This window comes from Crotalus tigris, unplaced genomic scaffold (genome assembly GCF_016545835.1).
Source record: "Crotalus tigris isolate CLP2741 ecotype Arizona unplaced genomic scaffold, ASM1654583v1 scf7180000017987.690289119674:8195010, whole genome shotgun sequence".
In the NCBI taxonomy this organism is placed as follows: domain Eukaryota; kingdom Metazoa; phylum Chordata; class Lepidosauria; order Squamata; family Viperidae; genus Crotalus; species Crotalus tigris.
The window spans coordinates 2,673,491-2,699,858 of NW_024096758.1; the positions used below are offsets into that span (position 1 = coordinate 2,673,491).

General features: G+C 39.8%; 1 protein-coding gene across 6 annotated transcripts; it reads right to left on the reverse strand.

Moving 5' to 3' along the window:
- Window positions 1-207: 207 nt before the first annotated feature.
- Window positions 208-10,439, reverse strand: LOC120309109 (zinc finger protein 2 homolog). 6 transcript variants are annotated; one of them, XM_039345953.1, is made up of 5 exons: window positions 10,318-10,392; window positions 8,035-8,167; window positions 6,715-6,850; window positions 5,717-5,965; window positions 208-2,920 (listed from the first exon to the last, which is right to left on the reverse strand). In XM_039345953.1, the coding sequence occupies exons 3-5, from the start codon at window positions 6,740-6,742 to the stop codon at window positions 1,569-1,571; spliced, it is 1,629 nt and encodes a 542-aa protein (XP_039201887.1). In that variant the 5' UTR covers window positions 6,743-6,850; window positions 8,035-8,167; window positions 10,318-10,392; the 3' UTR covers window positions 208-1,568. The 6 variants fall into 6 exon arrangements, with proteins under 6 accessions (XP_039201887.1, XP_039201888.1, XP_039201884.1 ...); XM_039345954.1 differs by lacking the exons at window positions 8,035-8,167; window positions 10,318-10,392 and adding an exon at window positions 10,414-10,439; XM_039345950.1 differs by having other exon boundaries at window positions 8,035-10,407.
- Between the last annotated feature and the right edge of the window lie 15,929 nt (window positions 10,440-26,368).

Here is a 26,368-nt window from a genome sequence, read left to right on the forward strand (position 1 = left end):
TGTGCCAGGAGATGAAACATCTCTGGGCTGCCTTGTTAAGCAGTTGGATAGCTGACTTGTGGGAAAAAAATTCACTGCTGCCCTAAAACATTACATAAAGTATATTATTTAGACATAGTAAAACAGTTATCGATCAATTTGTTTTAGTGATCAGTTTTGAATCCCAAAAAATATACAAAAAACAATTAGTAAGAAAGAAATGTAAAATAAAGTGTAACAGCAGGTTTTTAATATCTTGGTGATTCAACTTTTTTTTAAAAAAATGATTTAAATTAAATCCAGAATGAAACAATCTGAAAAAAAAAACCTACTATCAATTTCCCAACTGTTGTTACATTGTACGAAGTCACAATTTCAGCAGTACTATTCAACAAGGAATCTAAGCTTTCAGTCTGCTAATACCTGTACTTTACATTTTATATGAAATTTATGACATTCCCTTTACAGCTACTGCATATTTTGGCATTAAAGGTAGTCCTAATTTAGCAACTGTTCAAAGTTATGACAGTGATGAAAAAGTAACTTTGTGACCAATCCTCAAATTTATGATCTTCACAGGTCTGCAAAGGAAAGGAAAGCTGACGTAAGATAACAAGCAGTCATTTCACCTAGTAACCATTTCACTTAATGACAGCTGCTGGTCTCAACTGTGATTGCTAAGCAAGGACTATCTATATTTACTGAACAAAATAAGTATGTAGTATGCAATTTAAAATACCAACTGTTTTCCTCAAGATCTCTCCTATCTCAGAAGCTCCCTTTTGCATTTTACTTGCAGGCATTGTTTATCTTCTCTTAATTGCCAGTGATCCCCCCCCCCCCCTTCTGCTCTTGCCAACATAGAACAAACCTTGATCAGACACATTCAGTCTGATTTCAATGGTCTGCATTTCCTCTTTGACCTTTTATTGGCTTACAGCACAATTTTATGCAAACCTACTCAGAGGTTAAGTCCCATTATGCAGCTTATCTCCAGGAATATATTAAAAGTTCCTAGTAATCAATTACAGTCCTTTAAAGCTTTAATGTATTAAAGCTTTCCCCTTTGCTTGCAATTGCATCTAGATGCTTCCCTCCATTCTATAGGTTATCAGCCTAATTTCCTTCTCGTAAAAGCTATAATTGGCACTGTCAGGGGAAACAGCATGGTTTATTTTACTCCATGCAATTATTTTACGCAAATTTAGATGGTTGCTCTGAAAGTATTTAAAAATTTCTTATAGATATATACTTTGTCTACCTTTTGATCCAATAGAACATTCTTTGCAAGGAATGTAAAATTTAATTACTCGTACTTTTCAATTTAAACAATGCATTAGAATTACCAATGTATTTCTAATCTATATTTTAATGACCATAGCAGAAATGTCAAGAGAATGAGTACCAAAAGATAACTTTTTCATATGGCTACCTTCAAAAATACAATTAAGTAAAAGAAGTCTACATAGGCTGATGAAAAGACCAAGTTTATACTTTGAAGTTCTCTGAAGATCTTTCTGCACATATAAATATGACTTCTTTTCTGCATATGTTTTCTTTTGCCTGATAAAACAACAGCTTTTCCTACTTTATTGTCTTTCCCTGGTGTGTATTCTCTGATGTAAAGTTAGGCTTGTGTTTCGACTGAAGCTCTTCCCACACTCTAAGCATTTATAGGGCTTTTCCCCTGTGTGAATCCTTCTATGTGAAACAAGATCTGTGCTCTGTCCAAAGTACTTCCCACACTCCAAGCATGGATATGGTTTCTCTCCTGTATGGATTCTATGATGCCTAACTAGGCTGGACTGAGTGGTAAAACTCAGGCCACAGTCTGAGCAGTTGTACGTCTTTTCCCCAGTGTGAATCCGCTTATGTTTAACAAGGCTTGAATGGTCCCGGAAGCTCTGGCCACAGTCCAAGCAATTGAACGGTCTCTCTCCAGTGTGTGTCCTTTGGTGCGAAGAAAGGCTTGTGCTCCGACTGAAGTTCTTACCACACTCCAGGCATTTGTATGGCTTCTCTCCTGTGTGGCTTCTTTCATGCTTAATAAAGCTTGACTGATCAGAAAAGCTCTTGTTGCAGTCTAAGCAGCTGTATGGTCTCTCCCCAGTGTGGATGCGCTGATGCAAAGTTAGGCTTGTGCTTCGACTGAAGCTTTTCCCACACTCTAAGCATTTATATGGTTTCTCCCCTGTGTGGGTTCTTCTGTGTGAAGCAAGATCTGTGCTCTGACCAAAGTACTTCCCGCATTCCGTGCACCGATATGGTTTCTCTCCTGTATGGATTCTCTGATGTCTAACTAAGCTTGACTGAGTGCTAACACTCAGGCCACAGTCTGAGCAACTGTAGGGTTTTTCCCCAGTGTGAATCCGCTTATGTTTAATAAGGCCTGAATGATCCCGGAAGCTCAGGCCACAATCCAAGCAGCTGAATGGTCTCTCCCCAGTGTGTGTCCTTTGATGTGAAGAAAGGCTTGTGCTTGAATTGAAGCTCTTCCCACACTCTAAGCATTTATAGGGCTTCTCTCCTGTGTTGATTCTCTGATGCGAAGGGAGGCTTGAGCTGTGATTGAAGCCCTTTCCACACTCTGAACATTTATAGAGTTTCTTGTCTTCAAGAAATGCTTGACCATCAACAAGGTTGTGGTTCCAATTCACACTCTTTCCAAATTTGAAGTTTTTATTTGACTTTCCCTCTGCATGGATTAACTGGTGAATATTCAGACAATTATTACATCTCTTATCTGTTTGGCTGTTAGGTTGCACTGGGGTTTCACTGAAACTTCTACTTTGAGAAGTAATAGATTTATCAACTCTTTTCTCCACAAAACTTCCTTCTTCTCCTGTTGGTCTGCTTTGATTCCAAAAATTCTCTTTCAGTTCCTCAGATTTGACTTTTTCTGATTGTTTCCCATCATTCTCACTCTTCCATCCATTATCCACTGGAATAAAAAGAGAAATCGAACAAAATTTCTACGTAGGACCTCCAGACACTGTGCTATAAACCTAGTTAGTTTCTTGGGCTTCCCCCCCTCCCGACAGTTAACTAGCCTCCTAGGTCCTTCCTAGGTAATCTACTACAGGATTTATCTCTCTTTCCACTAGGATTCTGACCTACAGGGACAAATATAATCTTAAAGGGCTCTTCTCTGCAACATGCTTAATAATCAGCTAGAACCTCAGTACTCTACATCTCATCAGCAGTGATTTTTGCAGCACACTGCTGATTTATTTGGGTCAACAACTGCTATTTTAGGAAGACAGATTCTCCACCCCACTTTTTCATGAAGTACCTGATATCTTATGAGTCTTTGTATCAGTCAAATACTGGCAAGTTTTATTATAACACTAACCCCATCCCCTTTAACAAGAAGGCAGCAGTAGGAGAAGCTTCCCCTATAACTAATGGGAATAAGCTTGGAAAGAAGAGTGCAGCCTAGATCAGTGATGGCGAACCTAAGGCACGCATGCCAGAGATGGCACCCAGAGCCCTCTCTGTGGGCACACCTGCTGCCGCCGCCAGTTATGCAGGCCACCGCTGGCGCTGGAGCAGCAGCCCCACCCAGCACAAAGGAGGCGAAACAGCTGGCTAGTAAGCTCAAGGAGAGGTGGTAGAGCACGCCCCCATGTGCTCGCTGGCCTCTGTGTGTGGGGACTGCAGCTGTCCCTGCCTCACCTTGTCCCGCAGCAATGGCACCCCCGCCCTACCCCCTGCCTCACCCTGTAGGACGAGCCTTCTGCCCACCGCCCCACTCACCAGAGACCCATTGGATCTCCCCCAATCCTGCCCAGCCCCCACAGGCATCCCCCCATGAGCAACATCAAGGTGGCCATGTCCACCCCGGCTACGCCCACTCAGTCTGCCGTCACCACTGCAGCCACTCCCACCCAGTGGGCCACACCTCCTGCCTCCCCCGAGGGCACCACAATGCTGATGTGGCCCTGGCACTTTGCGATAAATAATTGTGTTTTGGGTTGCGGTTTGGGCACTCGGTCTCTAAAAGGTTCGCCATCACTGGCCTAGATTATACAGTAGTCTCATAAAATTTGTGTCTGAAGGAGGAGATGTGGTGAAAACATCTCAGAAGGTATCTTCTCTAGTTTTTGGGAGAATAAAAGTGAAGAAAGGAAGAGGTACTTTTAGTCTTTCAAAATTCTGTTAATGTGACTTTACAAAAGAATTAGCAATCATAGTATTGCTTCATATCAGAATTACCTCAAAGGGCTAACAATAGCCAATTAATGTGGAAGAGACATATCTCTGGGTTGCCAGATCTTGGAATGAACAAGACTGGTTTTTCAGTTGATTTTCTCTCTATATAGCAAAAAGTTACTTAATCAAAACAGAATGTCTAGATTTAGGCCTGTCCACAATTCATTGGGTCAAATTAGCTTTAATTCTATGCATAACTGGTTCTGTTTGAGGATAAATTTTACTGAGTATTAGCTAACTGGGTCAATTGATCTCTTTTGTGTTACATCATGCTAATAATATCTAATCATTCTTTCCACTGAGCAAGTTAAATGAGTTGGGATCAAATAGCTCTCCTCGCAGTTGTCACTGTCATGTCAGAAGCACTGAGGCGCTTCCAGGTTGAAAGGATTAGCCAGTGATATCACCACTGCCTGGGGGACACCCAGTTGGGGGCTCCTTTCATGGTCTGTTAATAAGCCCACCAAAGTAGTACCTATTTATCTACTCATGTTTGTAGCTTTTGAACTGTTATGTTGGCAAGAGCTGGAGTGAATGATGGGAGCTCACCCCATCACACAGAAGCCTTCAGGTCTTGAACGCAGCCTTGCAAATTATTAAGCCAATGTTCTAACCATGTGAGCCACTGTGCTCCGTCAGCTCTCCTAAAAGCCATAAAAATAAAGGCTACCAGTTTGGTGCTTCAAAAATCCAGATGACCCTAGATGGCAGCAAGCAGCCATATTTGTTGCGGCCTGAGGTTTTGCACCTCAGGTCTGGTAACATCACCAAAATGTCACAAATTAGGGATTTCATTGAATTTCAGTGTTTGATTGGTACTATTTTAGCAGGTAGAGGCCAATAGCTTTTATGTCCATGACTGCCATGTTGTTGATCTTTATGCTGTGCCATTCTGGTTTTTTTTTTTTTCATTCTTTCTGAGAGTCAATCCAGATAATAGGATGTAATTCAAAATACCAATAGGCACCTTGGAAGTCCTATGTGGTCTGGGGTGTGGATAGCTTTAGGACAGGCTACTTCCAGCAATACCAGTAAAACCTAGATGGGAAGATTCATTTGGAATCCCTACTCTAAACAGAGCAACCATCAAGCACAAAGCCAAGCTTTTTCTCCTGCTGCTGCACTGCTATGGACTAACATTCCCGCTATGATTAGCCCAGCACCAACCCGCTTGCAATTTAACAAAGTTGTTAAGACTAGGCCAACCAAGAAACTGCTTAAGACTGACTTGAGAAATGAGATTTCTCTCCCCCCCCCTTTCCAAATGATTCTTGATTTTGTTTCTAGGAATGCTGTTTCTCAGCATAGCACAATTAGAATTATTATGATTATTGTATTTTATAATCTGTTTACTAAAACGGAATTATGCTGCATGAAGCCAGTTGCAACTGAAGCAGCACAGAAATTGTGTAATACATAAATACACAGTAGCTTATTCAACAAACCATGATGAAAACAAATTGGGGCTTAGTGTTAAAATGAGCAAAAATGAACCAAGCTCAAAAGATATATCCATAGTCCTTACCAGTATCAATTCTCAACTGGACACTAGTTCCACAAGGAGCTGGGCTCCCTTCTCTGCAGGGAATGGCTTTATTTGCTTTCTCCCCTGGGATATATTTTGCTCTTTCTTGGCTTGTTAAAGTTTTTGACTGCTCCCAGTTTTGGAAACCATAATCTTCTCCTTTCCATGCTGATTTGCCATATAATTCCATAGGTTTTGAATATTCTGGTATATGTTTCTCCTCGTTGATTCTGATTAAACGTTCCTGGCCTGTTGGAGTAATGAAAAAAACCCCAATTTGTTCTGTAAATTAGAAAATATGCAATTTCAAAATTATTTTCTATATGTACGTGGGAATGGAATTAAGTGGAAGAATCACCTTTCAGATCTCAAACGGAATTTAGCTGTCTCATGCATTCATCAGATTAAGAATCCAAAATTTTGAGCATAATTTTCCTATCTCTTCCATATACTGAACATTACCCCCAATATACAAAATGAGAGAAAAAACCAATTGTATGCTTTCTAACAGTCTGTTGCCTCTAGTTATTATGAAAAATCATGACTATTTATAAGCCCAATAAAATAAAAATAAAAATAAATGTTATCAAGCATTCTAAGACATATGATGCAATTGTGAAGGAGGTGAAAGAATCCCCAGATACATATGTTGCATATCTGGATTTTTTTCCCTTTTCCTTCCTTTCACTACAATCAGGCCTTTCACCTTTCCTTTTTTTCATATCCCAAAGACCTTAAATAAAATAAGTTCCAAAAGAAATTAAATGGAGATTGTAAATTTAGACCATGTGGGTGGCCTCGGAGGTCTGTTTTTAAAAGAGCAAATAACACTCATTAAACCTTGGGAAAATTATTTTGTCTCCCCATTTCCATTTAGTGATCAAAGAGTGTAGATACTGTAAGCATACATCAACTTCTCTGTTCTCTGAAGGAAGGAGTCCTAGCTGAATTCAGACTCACAATGAAGTTTAGATACATAAAAGGGCATTCCTCATTACCCAAAAAAACAGACATCCACTGTTTCATCTATCCCTCTTAGTCACAGCACACAGAAGTCTCCTTTCCATCTTAGTTGGAACTTCACGTTGCTAGAAGTTTGCAGGGTTTTTTCCAGAGCAGTAGTGGGAATGAATCCTTTCAAGATAAAGCAAAAAAGCTGAAAGGACATAACAAACAAAACAAAACAAAACAAAAAAAAGACCCAAGCAGCCCCATTAGCACAAGCTAGAGGGATATCAGGACTGAATTACTTGAATGTATACATTACATTTGTTGAAGCTTTTTGTTAGAAACTAGTTACACACAGTTCATGGTAACCTTGCATGCAGTTGACTCAAGAAGACGGGCAAGGAACTTGTTGTATTTTAGTCTATGAAATATGTCCCCTTATGGCTAGACTGACCCTACAAAAATGATATCCCATTCCACAAATTAATGAAAATGGAAAGCTTTTTTATGCTTCCTTTTGATGTCAGTGTTGATTATGATTTTCAATGTTATTGGACTTAGTGGCCCAAATATCTCTTTCCACCTCTGTATAATAAACATTATCACCTAAGTTTTTCAAGTGCAAGAAAAAAAACAAATTCATTAAAACTTGGTCTTTTTGTTTGTAAGGTGGAAATAACGTAGAGCAGGAATTCTTATAAAATTTCAATACAAATCCTCATTGATCTAAAAACAAAAAAAAAACCACCACCCAGTTATAGATTATCACTTGAAATAAAGGAGAGTTTACAATCCCTGAAGGTTTCAGGCTCTAGCTGTCTTCTCTCTCTCTCCTACTGTTATCCATATAATTACTTATATCCATGTTCTTCCATCCTTGGAGTGGCTCTTTTATAAAATAAAATAGAGCAAAACCTCCTATGACACATCTTACCATGATAAATCAAAACTACAGCATATAACACACAAAATACAGAGCACGTAACACAAAATGTTTTTCCTCTTCTGAAATCAACAAATTGTGCCACAGGCAATGTAATAAGCAGATTTCCACCACTGAAAAGTCTTTATCTTGCCCAGTTTTTATATCTATTGATATAAGAAGAATTAACAGAAGTTATCAAAATTCCCAGCTGTACATATATACTTATTTTGGTTATTTCAAAATCCTTATTCTTTCCTCTGTTTCTTTTACAAAGTTTTGTTTCATGTTTTAACTTTGTACGCCGCCCTGAGTCCCTTGGGATTGGGCGGCATATAAATATTTGAAAATAAATAAATAAATAAATAAATAAAATTTTGTATTTTACTTTTTATGATAAAATAAATAATATACAATGAATTTATACATAACAGTAATGTTACCGTACTGAAATTTGTTTGAATTTTTCCAGCTTCTTCTAGAGAAATTTCAGTCATTGACCTTTTCTGCCACAGTTGTTAAATGAATCACTGCAGTTGTTAAGTGAATCTGGCTTCTCCCATGTTTTTGTCAGAAGATGGCTGGGAAGGTTCAAATGGTGATCACAAAGCCCCGGAACAGTGCAACCCATCATAAATACGTGCCGATTGCCAATAATTTTGATCACATGACCATGGGGATAGTGCAATGGTCATAAGTGCGAGACCTGGTCATAAGTTACCCTTTTCAATGCCTTTGTAACTTTAAACAGTCACTAACTGGTTGTAAGTTGAGAACTACCTATATATATCATAAACTAACCTAACAGCAGGGTTTGCTCATTATGGTAAACTACACAATATCTAAGAAATTAACTCTACCCAAGCTTATTATGTTGTACAAATGCACCTGCCAAATCTTTAATTAAATGGGATGTATTCCCAAACGGGTTAGATGTAGGACTAGTGCTCAATTGACTTTAAGAAAGAGAAGCCCTAATTACTGCATATACAAGCATATTGCATGCTTCCTTATCCCTGCCATCAATACAAAAAGCATGGTAAACTGTGAGAACTGAAGTCCTCCCAAAAATGGGAGCCCTGATCTGTGCAAGACTCTTTGTGTTATAGGGCTGTCACTAGAGGTGTCCACCCTCAATGTCTGAGCATAAGTGGAAGGGCAAACAATATTATCCCTTGTGTTTTGTGCAAAGCAATACTTAACAACTGGAGTCTTAATTCTTTGTATAACAGCATATAAACAGTATCTCACTTCTTACCACAAGAATTTTGGTCTAATTGCATACAAATTATGCATACATTAAATTAAAGTGTGTATGTCTATTATTTTTGAAATAATGTTTGTTATTAATTATGCCTTCCCTTTTCTCTCCAGTAAGGGAATAAGGATTTTTATTTGCTTTGCAAGACCTCGATATTGAGCAAATATACAAGAAATCTAATATTCTCTAAAATGTACTGAAGTAGAAGTAAATTCAATTATATTAACATTTAACATTTATGATTATATATCAGAAATTTAGATATCAGAAATTTAATTAACATTGTGGCTACAGTATCTGCCGTAATGATAACTAAATGCAGAATAATTACTTGCATCCACCTGCAAATATTGGTGTAGTATAATTTTTGGAAAAAATAAAGAACTGATTAACATTAGGATAATAGAAGTATGGATGTGGTTTGAAAAATGAACAGTTGATGGTAAATTCCTTTCAGCAAAAGCAAACAAAGCAATGTTTTTTTAAAAAAATAAGTTAATTCAAAAACAAACTTATAAAAAGAGCAAAATGCTGAATCTCATCTCTCAAACCTCAATGCTCACAAATAACAGGTTTTAGAGGTGGGTCAGAAAGCAGGGATTCTGAAGCCAAGCTCAGAACACACAAGTTCATACCTGGAAAGGAAGAATTTCAAGCTAAACCATGTGAGGCTTTAATGACTAAGATCAACACTAAATGGAATCTGGAAATAAATATGCAATTAATGGTACTGGCAAAGAATATGCATAACATGATTCAAATGCTTCATTTCTCTCTCCACATCTCCTCCTCATGCATACACATACACACACTCTGCAGCCTGTTTCAACGGCTGTCTGAAGAATCTCATGGTATACTTTATAATAATCTAGCCTGGCCATAACCATAATATCATGGAAGCTAGGTCTACTTTATCTACAAAAGATTGCAGCCATCAAACTAGTGAAAACTAAGTCATCAATCCAGAATCACTCTAAGCTTTAAGGGGAAAAGCCTCCAGCTAAGAATTATATTGCAAACTTCCTTCCCGAGCTGCAGATTTTGCTCCCTGCCATCTGCCTAGACTTAGCTTCACTTGGTGTGCCCTCCCATCCTTTCTCGTCTTTTAACCGCGTCCCTCTGATAAGACCATGATAAAAGAGATCGACCTGTTTGTGATCGACATCCTGATAATCTCCTTGCAGATTTTCGGTTAAGCTTTCCCTGCAGTTTCTCTCTCTACAGGTGTTTAACAAAGCCCGAGGGAAGGCAGCTTCAGAGATTACAAAACCCACTAGTATGAAACCAGGTATTGCAAAGGTCCCTTTTCCATGACTATTAGACGCGCAGAGGAAGGAAAACTGGTCCCTTCTTACAAGCTGGGCTACGGAGGATGAGAAGGTGCGGCAACGGGTTTTCGTGTCCTTCCGATCTGCATCTCAGTCTCTTTCGGGTTTTTTCTTGGGGGAAAATCCCGCTCCCAACACTCACCCAGGTATGTCCAAGCCCTTTTCGCCCACCTTCGAGCTTGTAAAATCCAAGAGAAACCCACACCCCACTTCCCCTGGGGCTATCAGGAAATCTTACTTGCATTTTCAAACATCAGCTTCCGGGGCGGGTCTTAATGAAGGAAGAGCCAATAGCAGTGAGAGAGAGAAAATGAATAAAGCGGCTTTGCTAATTTGTCTAGGTAGGAAATCGCAGGGTTGGTATCGTTAAGTTGCTCTAGAAGTCCCCCCCCCCCGAAACATAGTTAAGATGGTCCTCCCTCTCTTCAAAATAAGTAGACAATGATTAAAGAGTCCGGGCTATATCTAACTCAAGTATTGTTTTGTGTGAAGCTTTTTCTAAAAATGTAAAATATTAAAGTATTTATGCAAAAACACAACCTTGATTTTAGATACTGTAGTATGTGAGTTGGTAGTGATGGGATTAGGGTGACAGGTTACAACCTTGCAACATAGACCTATGCTTGTACTGTACTATTACTGTGGTGTTTCTCAGGCTTGGCAGCTTTGAGATATATGGACTTCAATACCTGCAATTCCTCAGTCAGCTGACTGGGGAATTCTCGGAGTTGAAGTTCACACCTCTTAAAATTGCCAAGCTTAAGAAATACTGGGTTAGAGTATAAACAATTTGCAATCGGGTACATACTCAGCCACGAGCTACCCAACTAGGTATCCATTCCATAGAAATGGGGGATACTGTGGCAAGCAGTCTATATTTCCTTTTACTAACATAAAGAAGAAGAGAAAGAGGAGCTTTGACTGCACACATTATATGGATGCTTCTTGTAATTTTGGTCACCAAACCTGGAGGTGGGAGGTGGGATTCTGCACTTGTAGGGATTCTGCACTTGTAGGGAGCTGAACAAGCATGCTGGCTGAGGAATTTTGGGATGTTGCCAAGCCCATATTTAAAGTTCCCAAGTGTGAGAAACACTGTACTATGGTACAGTGCGTCAGGATTGGAAAAAGAATGTAGAGCAATAATCAATTGGAAGGTGAGGGGAGGCACCAATGAGGAAGAACAGGCAAAGAAATCAATACTATATAGATCAGGACTGCTTTTACGGTATTGAAACAGCTTCAATGACAGAATATTGCAAATCTGAATGTGTTTCCTCCCTCCTCCCTTTATCTTTGGGTGAATTAGGGAGCAGCTTATCTGAAATGTTTTCTCAAGTTATTTTCTTAGCCCAAACTCAAGCTGCTCTTATCAGACCATTGGCTCCATAGTTACTTTTTTTTCCTGTTCCCTCTTCCCTCTATATCAAGAGCCATCTGATATGAGAAGGGATCTATATAAATGCTCAAGTCCTCGGAATCTTATCTCTATTACAAACTCAAGGGCTGTATTCATATAACATTCTGAATTGTAATAAACTTGATTTGGTTTTGGTTTAGCAGGTTCCATGCATTCAATCATTGTAGTTTGTACAATACAGGATTCTGACCAAGGAAATCTGGGTCCATCCTCCTCCACTGGATGTCTTCAAGACAGTTGCTGTCATGTCACCTAGTGGAGGAATGTAGATCTAATAAAGGTGTTCTTAATGCCAATTTCAGTTTATTGCAATCAAAGATTAGCTGATTCTTAAGGTCCTCACAATTAGACATTGCATATGAAGTATCCAGAAATAAAAATTATTATAATTTCATGTAGTATTTAGAGTTAAAGCCACAATCAAATGCCTCCTGGAAAAAATTAGTAGCCAGTCTCCACAGCCAGCAAGGGGTGGAGGATGCAAACTGAGACATTAGCCATTCAGGAATAGAGGAGCAATCAGCAATTACCCTTCTTGCAGCTGAACTCTCCAAAGATTCTTTTTCTAGTCTCTTCACATGATCTGACTTGGTGGTTCCCATAGAGCAGGGGTGTCAAACTGCCGTTCCGTGGGCCAGTTGCATCATGCAATGGCTGTGCCCACCCCAGCTCTGGCAATGCAAAAAAAGTTGTGATACATCATAACACGTCACATGATGTGGCAAGTTTGACACCCGTGCCATACAGTCACCGTAGTGAGGGGGTTATGGAGCTGCCTAGAACCAGTTGTGCTCTTACCTGTCCTCCACCCAAAAGATAATTAGGAAATAAAGTTAGCCTTTATTTATCATTTGAAATTAGGCCTGTAACAAGTAGGAGAAAACTTGTACATATTGTTTGAAGTCTCTTTGTGTGTGTCTGTGTTTGTGTGTGTGTGTGTGTGTGTGTGTGTGAGAGAGAGAGAGAGAGAGAGAGAGAGAGAGAGGGGGGGGGGGGAGAGAGGATGACTCCTGGAGACTGTCTGTACAAGTTCCTGAAGTTTTCTTGGCAAGATTTAGGAAGTGGTTTGCCCTTGCCTGTTTCCCAGGGCTGAGAGAGGAACTGGTCCAAAATCACCCAGCTGACTTGATGCCAGAGGTGGAACTAGAAGTCAGTCTCCTGGTTTCTATCTGATGCCTTAATCACTATTCTACACCAGACTGGCTCTCCCTTTTGAGGGCCACACAACATGGACATTGTAGCATACAACAAATTTGCAGACGACACCAAGCTGGCAGGAATAGCCAACACTCCAGAAGACAGGCTTAAGATACAGAAGGATCTGGACAGACTTGAACACTGGGCACTAACTAACAAAACGAAATTCAATGGTGAAAAAAGCAAGGTTCTACATTTAGGCAAGAAAAACCAAATGCACAAGTACAGCATAGGTCGCACCATGCTCAATAGTAGTAACTGTGAGAGGGACATCGGAGTCCTAGTAGACAATCACCTGAGCCAGCAGTGTGCTGCAGCTGCCAAAAAGGCCAACACAGTGCTAGGCTGCATTAACAGAGGGATAGAATCAAGATCACGTGAAGTATTAATGCCACTCTACAATGCCTTGGTAAGGCCACACTTGGAAGACTGCATCCACTTTTGGTCACCACAATGTAAAAAAGATGTTGAGACTCTAGAAAGAGTACAGAAAAGCGCAACAAAGATGATTAGGGGACTGGAGGCTAAAACATATAAGGAACGGTTGCTAGAATTGGGTATGTCTAGTTTAACGAAGAGAAGGACAAGGGGGGACATGATAGCAGTATTCCAATGTCTCAGGGGCTGCCATAAAGAAGAGGGAATTAAGCTATTTTCCAAAGCACCTGAAGGCAGGACAAGAAGCAACGGGTGGAAACTAATCAAGGAGAGAAGCAACTTAGAACTAAGGAGAAACTTCCTGACAGTGAGAACAATTAATCAGTGGAACAACCTGCCTCCAGAAGCAGTAAATGCTCTAAAACTGGAAGTTTTTAAGAAGAGACTGACAGCCATTTGTCCGAAATGGTGTAGGGTTTCCTGCCTGAGCAGGGGGTTGGACTAGATGACCTCCAAGGTCCCTTCCAACTTTACTATTATTATTATTATTATTAACATGGACTTTTTAGTATTGTTGTACTTGCTAATTAAAATAGTTATTTTGTATTTTAATTTGACTTATTTTTCTCTCTTTTAAATGATGTTAATGGTTTACCAAATCAGCATAGACTGGAAAGAAGAATGAATTAATTGATAACTTCTAACTTTCCAACTCCTTCATGGATTACTGCCTTGTCGTGGCAAAGGGGCTTGTGTAACTCAATGAAGCTATGAGCTATGCCGTGCAGGGCCACCCAAGACGGACAGGTCATAGCAGAGAGTTCTGACAAAATGTGATCCACTGGAGAAGGAAATGGCAACCCACTCCAGTATCTTTGCCATGAAAACCCCATGGACAGTACCAAAAGGCAAAAAGATATGACGCTGGAAGATGAGCCCATTAGGTCGGAAAGTGTCCAATATGCTACTGGGGAAGAGCAAAGGGCTAGTAGTGCTAGTAGTGCTACTAGTAGTGCCAAAAAGAGTGAAATGACTGGGCCAAAGCCGAAAGGAAGTTCAGCTGTGGTTGCATCTGATGGTGAAAGGAAAGTCTGATGCTGTAAAGATCTTTTCTCCATAGGAACCTGGAATGTAAGAGCCATGAATCAAGGCAAACTGGACGTGGTCAAACAAGAGATGACAAGACTGAATATTGACATCTTAGGAATCAGCGAACTAAAATGGACAGGAATGGGTGAATTTAATTCAGGTATACTACTGCGGGCAAGAATCCCTCAGAAGAAATGGAGTAGCCTTCATAGTCAATAAAAGAGTAGGAAAAGCAATACTGGGATACAGTCCCCAAAATGACAGAATGATCTCAGTGCAAATCCAAGGCAAACCATTCAGTATCACAGTAGTCCAAGTCTATGCCCCAACCATTGTGCTGAAGAGGATGAAATTGACCGGTTCTATAAAGCTCTACAATACCTTATAGAATCAACACCCAAAAATGATGTCCTTGTCATCATGGGGGATTGGAATGCTAAAGTAGGAAGCCAAAAGATAACCAGAATAACAGGCTAGTTTGGCCTTGGAGGACAAAATGAAGCAGGGCACAGGCTGATAGAATTTTGTCAAGAGAATACCATGGTCGTAGCAAACACTTTTTTCCAACAACCCAAGAGATGGCTATACACATGGACATCCCAGACGGTCAACACAGAAATCAGATTGACTATGTGCTCTGCAGCCAAAGATGGAGAAGCTCTGTACCAGGGCTTTTCAACCAGTGGTACATTGGCACCTGACAGGTGGTACGCGACCATCCTAGAAAAGTAGTAGCGGGGGAGGGGAATGAGCTGAACCGGTGGCAGCACCGCACAAGCCTGAGCGAGAGATGGCTGGAGCTGCAGGGCTGTCAGGGCTCAACAGAAGCGCCAGGATCAGTCCCACTCTCTGGCTGGTCGGTGCTTCTTCGGGACTGTCAGGGCTCAGTGGAAGTGCCAGGATCAGTGCCAGGCTCCAGCTGGAGCTCAGCGCTGATCCTGGTGCTTCTGCTGAGCCCTGAAGAAGCACCAATCAGTTGGAAAGCAGCACTGATTCTGGTGCTTCTGCTGAACCCTGACAGTCCCGAAGAATGCTGGAATGTTGCAGCATCTCCAGGGTCTTGTGATTTACATTCAGATGCTTGGCAACTGATTCATATTTATGATGGTCACATGTCCCAGGGTCATGTGAAGTGACCAAAATCTGTTGAAACCACCCAGCAGATGGGGGGAATAAAAACCAAACACTCCCCCACCCCCCCCACCACTGCCAATCCTCAACAGAAATGCTCACAACAATGAAAACCTCGGATAGGAGGAACAGTGCGGCCAGGTGGGCAGGCAGGTGTCTTGCTTGGCTGTGGCTTGGGGGCACTTTTTTCAGTGCCATTGTAACTTCGAACAGTCACTAAGTGAACTGTTGTAAGTCGAGAACTACCTGTACTTTATCACTTTTTTCCTTTTTATTTTTTGGTCATCAAGTTTTTTACACCTTGCTAGGGGATTGGTGGCACTCAGATATTGCCATATCCTAAAAGTGGTACAATGGGTGAAAAGACCAGGAGCTGACTGTGGCTCAGATCATGAGCTTCTTGTTGCAAAATTTAGGCTTAAATTGAAGAAAGTAGGGAAAAACACTATGCCACTCAGGTATGAACTAAATCATATCCCTGATGAATATACAGTACAGGGGACAAATAGATTTAAGGAATTGGATCTGATAGACCAGACATGTAAAACACAAGGCCCGGGGGCCAGATGTGGCCTGCGAAGTGGTTTCATGTGGCCCACAAAGCCATCCTGGAAACAGTGAGGAAACAGCCCCTGCTGCCTTGGCCCTGGCCCAGGCCAGCCGGGAACCAATGTACAATTTTGTGGTGGACATCTTGGCACTTGCCCCGGTCCCACCCCCTTCTGCCAGAGACCCTCAGATCTGTCCCACTCCTGCCCAGGCCCCCATAGGCACCCTTGGCACGAATGATGTAGAACTGGCCATGCCTACCCAGTAGGCCACAACCACTCCATCCACGCCCACCTAGTAGGCTGCACCCACTCTGGACACACCCACCTTCCCCCCCCAGGGCAACCGCAATGCTGATGTGGCCCTCAGTGAAATTGAATTTGACACCCCTGTGATAGACAGAGTGCCTGAAGAACTATGGACGGAGGTTCGCAACATTGTCCAAGAGGTAGCAATTAAAACCATCCCAAAGAAAAAGAAATGCAAGAAAGCAAAATGGCTGTCTGAGGAAGCTTTGCAAATAGCTGAGGAAAGAAGGGAAATGAAAGGTAAGGGAGAAAGAGAAAGATATACCCAATTGAATGCAGAATTCCAGAGAATAGCTAGAAGAGATAAAAATGCCCTCTTAAATGAACAGTGCAAAAAATAGAAGAAAACAATAGAATAGGGAGAACCAGAGATCTCTTCAAGAAAATTGGTGATATGAAGGAAACATTTCATGCAAAGATGGGCATGATAGAGGACCAAAATGGCAGGGACCTAACAGGCAGAAGAGATTAAGAAGAGGTGGCAAAATTACACAGAAGAACTATATAAGAAGGAGCTTAGCGTCCCTGATAACCATGATGGGGTGGTCACTGACCTCGAGCCAGACATCCTAGAATGTGAAGTGAAATGGGCCTTAGGAAAGCTGAGCAACAACAAAGCTGGTGGAGGTGATAGTATTCCAACTGAGCTATTCAAAATCTTAAAAGATGATGCAATAAAAGCGCTACACTAAATTTGCCAGCAAATTTGGAAAACTCAACAGTGGCCACAGGATTGGAAAAGGTCAGTTTACATTCCAATTCCAAAGAAAGGCAATGCCAAAGAATGTTCAAACTATCGCACTATTGCACTCATTTCACATGCAAGTAAAGTTATGTTTAAAATCCTATAAGTTAGATTCCAGCAGTATGTAGATTGAGAACTTCCAGAAGTACAGGCAGGATTTTGAAGAGGCAGAGGAACTAGAGATCAAATTGCCAACATACGCTGGATCATGGAGAAAGCTAGGGAGTTCCAGAAAAACATCTACTTCTGTTTCATTGACTATGTAAAGCCTTTGATTGTGTGGATCACAACAAATTGTGGCAAGTTCTTAAAGAGATGGGAGTACCAGACCATCTCATTTGTCTCTTGAGAAACTTATATGCGGGTCAAGAAGCAACAGTGAGAACTGAACTCAGAACCACTGATTAGTTCAAAATTGGGAAAGGAGTCTGGCAAGGCTGTATTCTGTCACCCTGCCTATTTAACTTACATGCAGAGCACATCATGAGAAAGGCAGAACTAGATGAATCAAAAGTTGGAATTAAGATTGCCGGGAGAAATATCAACAACCTAAGATATGCAGATGATACCACTCTAATGGCAGAAAGTGAAGAGGAATTAAAAAGCCTCTTGATGTGGGTGAAGAAGGAGAGTGCAAAACTTGGCTTGAAACTCAACATTAAGAAAACCAAGATCATGGCATCTGGCCCTCTCAATTCCTGGCAAATAGATGGGGAAGAAATGGAGGTAGTGACAGATTTTATCTTCCTGGACTCCAAGATCACCACAGATGGGGACTGCAACCAAGAAATTAAAAGACGCTTGCTCCTGGGGAGGAAAGCTATGGCAAATCTAGACAGCATAATAAAAAGCAGAGACATCGCCCTGCCAACAAAAGTATATATAGTCAAGGCTATGGTTTTCCCAGTTGCAATGTATGGCTGTGAAAGTTGGACCATAAGAAAGGCTGAGCGCAAAAGAATTGAGACCTTTGAACTATGGTGCTGGAGAAGACTCCTGCGAATCCCCTGGACTGCAAGGCGATCAAATCGGTCAGTCATAGAGGAGATCAACCCTGACTGCTCTTTAGAAGGCCAGATCCTAAAGTTGAAACTCAAGTACTTTGACCACCTAATGAGAAGGAAGGACTCACTGGAGAAAAGCCTAATGCTGGGAAAGATTGAGGGCAATAGAAGAATGGGACGACAGAGAATGAGGTGGCTGGATGGAATCACTGAAGCAGTAGGTGTGAGCTTAAATGGATTCCAGAAGATGGTAGAGGACAGGAAGGCCTGGAGGAACATTGTCCATGGGGTCGCGATGAGTCAGACACGACTTCGCAACTAACAACAACAACAACATTCCTAAACTTCAAGATAAAAACACGTCTTTGCTCTCCAGGTCAGGCTAGATAGCAGCATGTTTGTTTTAATAGGATGTCTGCAGTCTGCCTTTTGATAGGAGAGAGAGATAATTAATATCTGATTTGTCTCTTCTTGAACTCCAAAAACCTATTTGCATTAACTAAATTTTACATCCCTGCTTTCATACGAACTCATTTAAATGGACACACATGTTTAACTCCACATAACTGATTTTCTATCTGAAGGAGGGATCACCTTTTGTCATGTCCAATCAACTTTTCTCTTGTAATTCTCCTTTGAAGTGTTAACTATAAGACTGAAAGCTGGGGTTCCCTCTTTGAATGACAGGGATCTTTTTTAATTAGAATGAACAAATGAATAAATCATAATAAATTTATTTTCTTGTCTTGGTCTGTTTCTTTGGAAAATATGCATGCTGAGACATGAGCCTAAAGCCATATTTGGCCCTCATTTTTCTACTTACTTAAGCTAAGAGCCAGGATTTCTCACTCATCTTCTTGGAGAAGCATTCCCCCTCCCCCAGGGGGGAGAATCCTATTTAAGGAGCAACTAGAAATTGGCCTTTTGCATCTCTGTATAAATCTGGAGTGCTTTTTTCTAGAATTAACGGTTGCTGCAGGCTTGTAACCTTTTCAGCAGATCAGTAAAAGAAAAAAGGAAAGCAATGTTGGCCTTATCCACTGAGGTTTTTACCAAGAAGATGGCTTCCACTTAACATTCTGCTGTTATTTTATTATTTGTGCTTATCTCATGATTATGTTTTATCTTTAATAAACACTCTAGATTTCAAGTAATCCCAAATTTGGAGAGTTTCAGGGGTTAAATTTATATCTTCTCCAAAGAAAAAGTTCAGATTTTGATGATGTGATAATTCATATGTTTGTTCAAGTAAAAGTTTGTATTTGTGTAAAAGGTTTTACCCATTTTACCTCACACCAGAACTCACTTAGACCACAGTTTAAAATAGTGTTCCACAGTCCTGCCAAGTGTAGTTTATTCAGCAAAACATAATTAGAATTTGTCTTAGTCTGAGTTACCATGCTCTTTAACCCATCTCATATAACTAATTAAGAATAGTTTGTGGCTTGGGGAGTCAGATAAAATGTAGCCTGTGGTATCATGTTATATCACTAAATGAGTAGTGCCAAATTTTCTCTGTTTTCATGTTTTCCCCCCATAGGGTCAATATTTGGAGTAGTTCTAAAGTGCCCAAATTCCATTTGGAAAAAGTGACCTAATTTGGAACAAGAGTTCAGGATCTTAATAAATGAAAAACTTCTAAAATGCAGTAAGCGTTAAAGGCTTCCCTTCCATCCCAACCTTAGTTTAACATGCTTTACATTTTCAGCCTTTATCACTCTTGGGGATTGCTGGGTGGCTGCATGTGGGCCATGTCTGCCAACTTGGTGTGTTGTGAATAGCTGGAATCTTTTCACAAAATCTTAATGCAATGGTTTAGATTTGGCTCCTTTATGACCTGCTAGGCAATTGTGGCTTATTTAACAAACCCCAGTTAAGCAAAATATAATGTATCACAATGTGGGAATCCAGCCTATAGCCACTTTAATCTGGGAAGGGACACAGAAAAAATCTTTTCAGTAAACTGAATGAAAGAAATAGCAATGTCTTCAAGAGATATTCATATTATTCAGTACTGGGGATGCTTTAAAGATCTATTGTACATCACTTAATAAAGTTAACACTGATAATCAAATATGCATAAATATGCACTCACAAATGAGTGCATTGTGTTGAACCAACAAGAAAGTGAGACTAGTTATATAAGTAGTTTTAGTTCATCCAGTTTGGAAAAATCTTTATTTCTTATTCTGTGATTTTGATATTATTTTTTGGCCAAAAGGCATGCTACAAGGCAAACTTCCATGCACTCTTGCCAGTTTTGTATAGCAATCTGCTCCAAATAAATAGCATGGCTTTTGATTAAGGTGTAGCCTCTGAAATACTTTTAATTAATTTTAAATACTCTGAGATAATAAATTGTTCTAAGTACAGATTTCAAAGAGAGAAGGAAATTGAGCCAAAACTAGCATCTTCAGGGCTAGGAAAGCAGAAGTGATTCCAAGTGGTATTTAGGGTGCTTTTCGGAGAACTAGAGCCAAAGCTTATCACTTGGTGCAGGTATGTGCTTGAGAGGCAGAAAATATGATTCTGCAGGAACTGGTTGTATTCCATTTACATTTCCCTTAGAATGCCATCATGTGTTAATATCAAGCTAAACTTGGAAAGCTAAGCAGTGGCAGTTCGAGTTAGAAGTTGGATGGGAGACCACTAAGAAATATAAAAGTATTGAGCTAATATGGAATTTGAGGGAGAAAAAACTCTAGGAGGCAATGTACTTAACCCCCTGTATTCAATCATACCTGTACCAACAATCTACCAGAGGCTTTGGCTTTCAGTTATTGCTGCTTACTATTAGGCTTAAGTCCTCCCTCATATGACTTGATCACTCAGGAGCGGTACAACCTGGTGTGTATTAGCAAGACCTGACTGGGTCCACAAAGAGGGATCCACCTCTTGGAAATGTGCCTAGCTGGATTTAGGATGTGGCATTGGCCAATACTTCAGGGCAAGAGTGAGAGTGTAGAATTATCATTTGGGAGTCTCTTATGGCCTTTAGGGGCCCTGCTCCATAAATTGCAGGATGTGAGATCCTGTTCCTTAAGTTGGACTCCACAGATCAGTCGGGATTTTTCTACTTCCTGTTGCATAGCTGATGGCCAAGAGCCACCTTTGTGGTTTGTTCACCTGGCACAATGGGTTAATTATTCATGGAGAGTGGAGGAAAGTGGAATTCAAACACTTTATTTCAGAAGCAAAGGGGCACCTCTGCTGACAGTTTTGGTAAACTTCAGCAAAAAGAAAATGGGCCTCAAATCAGCTTTACATCAAGTAGAACAGCTTACCTTCAGAAGCTGTAGATGTTTCATCACTGGAGGTTTTTAAGAAGAGACTGGACAACCATTTATCTGGAATGATATAGAGTCCTGCTGGAGCATGGGATTGGGCTAGAAGACCTCCAAAGTCCCTTCCAACTCTATTATTCTGTGGTCTAAGTTTTTATACTGTTTGTACTTTCACATAGCATATTCCAGCTCATTATACTCTTAACATAATCTTTAAATTGCTATTTAAATACTTAGGGGTTCTACTTTTAGTACGCTAATGATGAATTTTTGTTCACCTCTGGACACCTGTCCAGACTCTTTGCCCATAGCTGTAAGTTAAATGTCATGCTACTTTCAAATAATGAGCATACTTGCAACATTTCTTTGAACTGTTTTCTGACCACATCTTTTTATCAAACTATCACTCTTTCTACAGTATGTGGTCTATGTCTGTGCTGATTCTTATCTGCAGTTAACATCTGCTGGCAAGCTTCTGTTTATCTGAAATAGGTTGCTGGTGGCTGAATCTTCTGTTTAACTAGCTCTTATGGAGAAACGTGAGGCATAGCTTTGACTATAAGCAAAGTTAAAATGCCTGACCTTCACTGACCAATTCTTCATTGGACTAAAGTTAAAGTACCAGGTATTCATAGCAACTTCTGGCTTGAGCTCCTTGACTCCATTTCAAAGTTGGCAGTGGAGTTGGTGTTCTCTATGGGTAGGCCTGAGACAGCTCAGGGGTTTCTGGTTACCATGACAGCCATGTGCCTGTCCCAGGCCACACTGGGCCCAAACACACCTGGCAACACACCTGATTTGGTTTTCCTATTGGATCAGTGGCAATATGATCTGGACTAGGGGGAGCTCTCCAAGGTTTTCCTGTAATGGTCAAATCATTCCCTGGTGGCCATAAGAATTTCTGGTTACTGTACTTGACTGCAGGGAAGTGGGACCTAGTTGATAAGTTTACCCCTAATGACTGATGAAGCTGAATGGGTTCCAAAGGAAACTTCCTGATGATCCATTGTACGGTCTAACCAAGGCTTTGGTTGTTACCTTGAACAGGGGGGTGACTAAGGCCTTGGACCAGATTACACCCATGCAACCTCTCCCTACCCATATAATATATCACCCTATGGTTCATTGACCAGGAGTCATTCTAAACTCAAATGAGACTAACTTTTACTATGATATATAGCTTGTTTGTAAATGCTTTTTAAAAAATCTCTGATGCAATTAGATACTGGTTTAGGGAGTTCCAAGGGGGAATGGAGAAGTCTATTAATGGCTGAATGGAACTTATGGAAGGAACACTAAGGACAGTAAGGACCTTCTGATCATCTTGGCTGAAAGGGACCAACTGCTCATTGGTATCTTTCTCCTCAGTTGTCATTTAGTGGCAACCTTTCTACCGTATCAGGCTGCATAGAGGAGAGATGGAAGATGGGAGCCCCACTAACTGACTTTGCAGGGGGATTGCATCTCTCTGGATTGCTTCCATTGAAGCTGATCATTATATTTATTAGAGAAATGTTCTGTGTTAAGAACCAATAGCCCAAGTTTCTTCCTTTTCTTCTTCTCTTCTAGTCTCACTTTTTTTTTTTTTTTTACACTTTGGGGTTTTATAGATCACAAGCCTGAGAGTAAATGCAGTCTGGTTTTGTACACATACAAATTAAAAACATAAACCAATAAAGAAAGATAATGGAGGATGCAGAAAGATACTGTACAGGTAGTCCTTGACTTATGACCACAATTGAACCCAAAATTTCTCTTGCTAAGCAAGACAGTTGTTAAGTGAAACACTGCAGGTGTTAAGTTAGTAACATGGTCATTAAGCAAATCCAGCTTCCACCATTGTCTTTGCTTGCTGCAATGGTTGTACGTGTGAAAAACGGTCATAACTCACTTTTTAAAGTGCTGTTATACCTTCAAACGGTCCCTAACCAAATTGTTGTAAGTCGAGGACTACCTGTATAAGGAAGAATGGAAAGCAAAAATATATACTAAGAATGACTTCTGGCTTCTTCTTTCAATTATATACTTATATTCAACCCTTAGTTTAACACTATAATATAGTGTCCATTTTTCTCCTAAAGGAATTTTTAAAAATTTCTCAATCATCAAATACATATTTGACGTAATTTGATTTCCCCCCATTTTTCCCATCATAAAATCTATTAATTTAACCATCATGCCGGTCCTGTCACCTTTACTTTACACTCCTCTATTGTAAGTATAACTTTCCAGCACCGAGCGTATAAAAATAAAATGTGTTCACCTTTAAGTGCCTCAAGATCTTTTGTTCATTTACTGTTGCTACACTCTAATTATAGCTTGTTGATTTCATACAGTTCCAGCTTCTATATGTATTACTACAGTACTACCCACTAGAGGGAAATGTTGGCCCAATTTTTCTTTTTCCTTTCATAGAAGACCTGTTCTGTTTTCAGTCCCCAGATGGCAGACTCTGTTCTTCAAGCTTCCGATTCTCAAGGTTAAGGTGTAAGATTATGAACATACTGTATCTAGGGGTTGGTGAAGTGAAATGGAAGCTCACCTTTTTAAAAAATATATTTTATTGATTTTTTGCAATAACAATCCTTAGTGCTTAGTAAACAGCGTGTTGTCTGGGTTCATATATTTGAAAAAACAAACAGTAATAATTAATTTCTATAATTCTATAATCAATATATTAATTAATAATATGTTTTTTTGATCTTCCCTTCTTCCAATGGTATTCTCCTTTGTCAACATTAGATAAATGTAATAATATTTTCAATGCATACAAGGTTGGATATAAACACTTTTTGGGTTTGTACAAATAACAATGACATCCATATATAGCATCTTTTCTAATTAACCTATGTTTCAATTGTATTTGTCATCTTGTTAGGTCACTATGTGTCCTGTTTTCAAAATTCTTAATTTCCCCTCAGTATTCAAACCATTTTTATCAGTCATAGTTTTCTCAAAATTGATTACCTAAATATCCAAACTTTTCATTTACATATACCATCCCAATATTTTCATATTTCATATATTATAAAAATACTATACTACTTATATATCCTATAACATCCACATATAACATTTTTTCTGAACAGCTTATATTTCAACTATATTTGTAAAAGTCATTTTGTTAAGTCAGTATATGTCCTGTTTTCAAAATTCTTATTTAAGCTTAATTTCCCCTCGGTATTTAAATCATTGTTCTTGGTCATAATTCTCTCAAAATTAATTACCTTTAAATATCCAAACTTTCAATTCACATAAATCATCCCAGTATTTTAACATTTCATACATTGTAAAAAATACTATACTACTTATATCTCTTATCCCTCTTACTATAGGGTTCCTTTATATCCAAAATTATCTGTTCTTTTAACCATATTCAAACAAATGTTTAATCATGTAATACTCCATTTGGTAAGTTGAATCAAATCTCTTAAGTCTAACTCTAGCCTTCTTCTTTTGCCAAATAGCTTTCCAAGTTAGTATATTCTGCTTGCCAGGAAGTTCCTGTATTTTGTAAGTGTTGTTGGGAGTGAGAAGGACAAGATGAGTAGGATATACGCTTTTTGTCTCCAAGACTCTGATGATTTTCCTGGCAGCTCTATAATCCATTTTGTTAAATCTTCTTTCTTATCCGGTGGCGGAGGCCCAAAGTGAAAAGGTTTTATAAAACCCATTTGAAGGCCTAGGATTGGGGTGATGGTGCGCGTGCCCACAGAGAGGGCTCTGTGTGCCGCCTCTGGCACCCGTGCCATAGATTCGCCACCACTGGAATAGATTATTCTTTGTTTCTGGGTGTCTTGCCAATTTCTGAGTCAGAGTTACTGTTGTTCTATGCTCTGATTCTCCACTGGATGTCAGTAGTTATTTATTTTCCAACTTTTTCAAGTAAAAAAATTGTTTTTTGTGTTTTGTTTATAATTTCATTGAAGCTCTTTAGGGTGTAAAATCTTAACGGTTTTCTTAATTTTCAGATTTATCCAGACTATAGTGTTATTAATTTCATTTCAGTATATTTCTTTCCCCCTTGGAAATTATTTTGCCGCTTCTGTCTATGGAGGGGTGGAGATTTTCCAGGGAATCAGTTACAGAATAGAAGAGAGAAGATCGATATTCTCACCCAGTTTCAAGCATGCTGTTCACCATTGTTCTGGTTTGTGCTTTTGGACTTCGGCTGCTGGTAGCTTGAGCTAGACACTGGTGTGCAGCTAGCCTTTCTCCCGTCATTCTGCGATCATCGGGGTGCCCTTCCTTCTTTGTCACCTCTCTGGGGCAACTTTTGACCCATTTAGGGTCCCCTGGCAGGGCAAAATCAGCTGTGGAATATGGAGCCCCACGATTCCTCAACCGTGTCTCTACAGGGCAGAACTGGAAGCAGAAACTCAACTTTTTAATGGCTTAATACTTCCCATCATCTAGTGGAAAATATTAAACCATCCAAAAGTTGAGCTTTTATCATACAGAGAAAAACCAGCCGCTATTGTTAATGATAATTAAGATATAGTTTTTTTCTATAGGTCTGAATCTATCATTTATGTCATTGGGAGGTAATTTCATTGAATCCAATGAGATTTGAATAGACTTAGCAATGAATTCTCCATGTATATGTTGACTATCATGGGCCAGACACTGCCTAATATTTAATAATATCTAATATCTATCTTCAATAGATCTTATTTGTTGATTTTTAGATAGATTTTTGTTTTCAACTATTGAGAATATTTCTGCCCCTCTGCAGGGGAATCACCAGCATTCTGAGCCTTTCAGAACATTTCAATCCCCATGAAGGCCAAGGCAGGGGACAAGTCTATCCTTTCTTGGAGAAGATCTATGTGGTTGCTAAGAGTCAAAACTTACCCAACCTGAACACGCTTAATCAAGGGTATCTGGGATGAGAGTGATTAGCATGTGAAAGTGATTAGGATATTTATAAGCTCATGTTTTGTTGTTGATTTTAAGAAAAAAATGGTTTTAGTAAGGTGAAACTGAAAAACATTTACTATAATTATGCTGGAGAAAATGTGTCCTGTAGCATCGTAACTTCATTGGCAGATTCTGTTTTTATCATCTGTTCCTTAGATAGTTCGATAT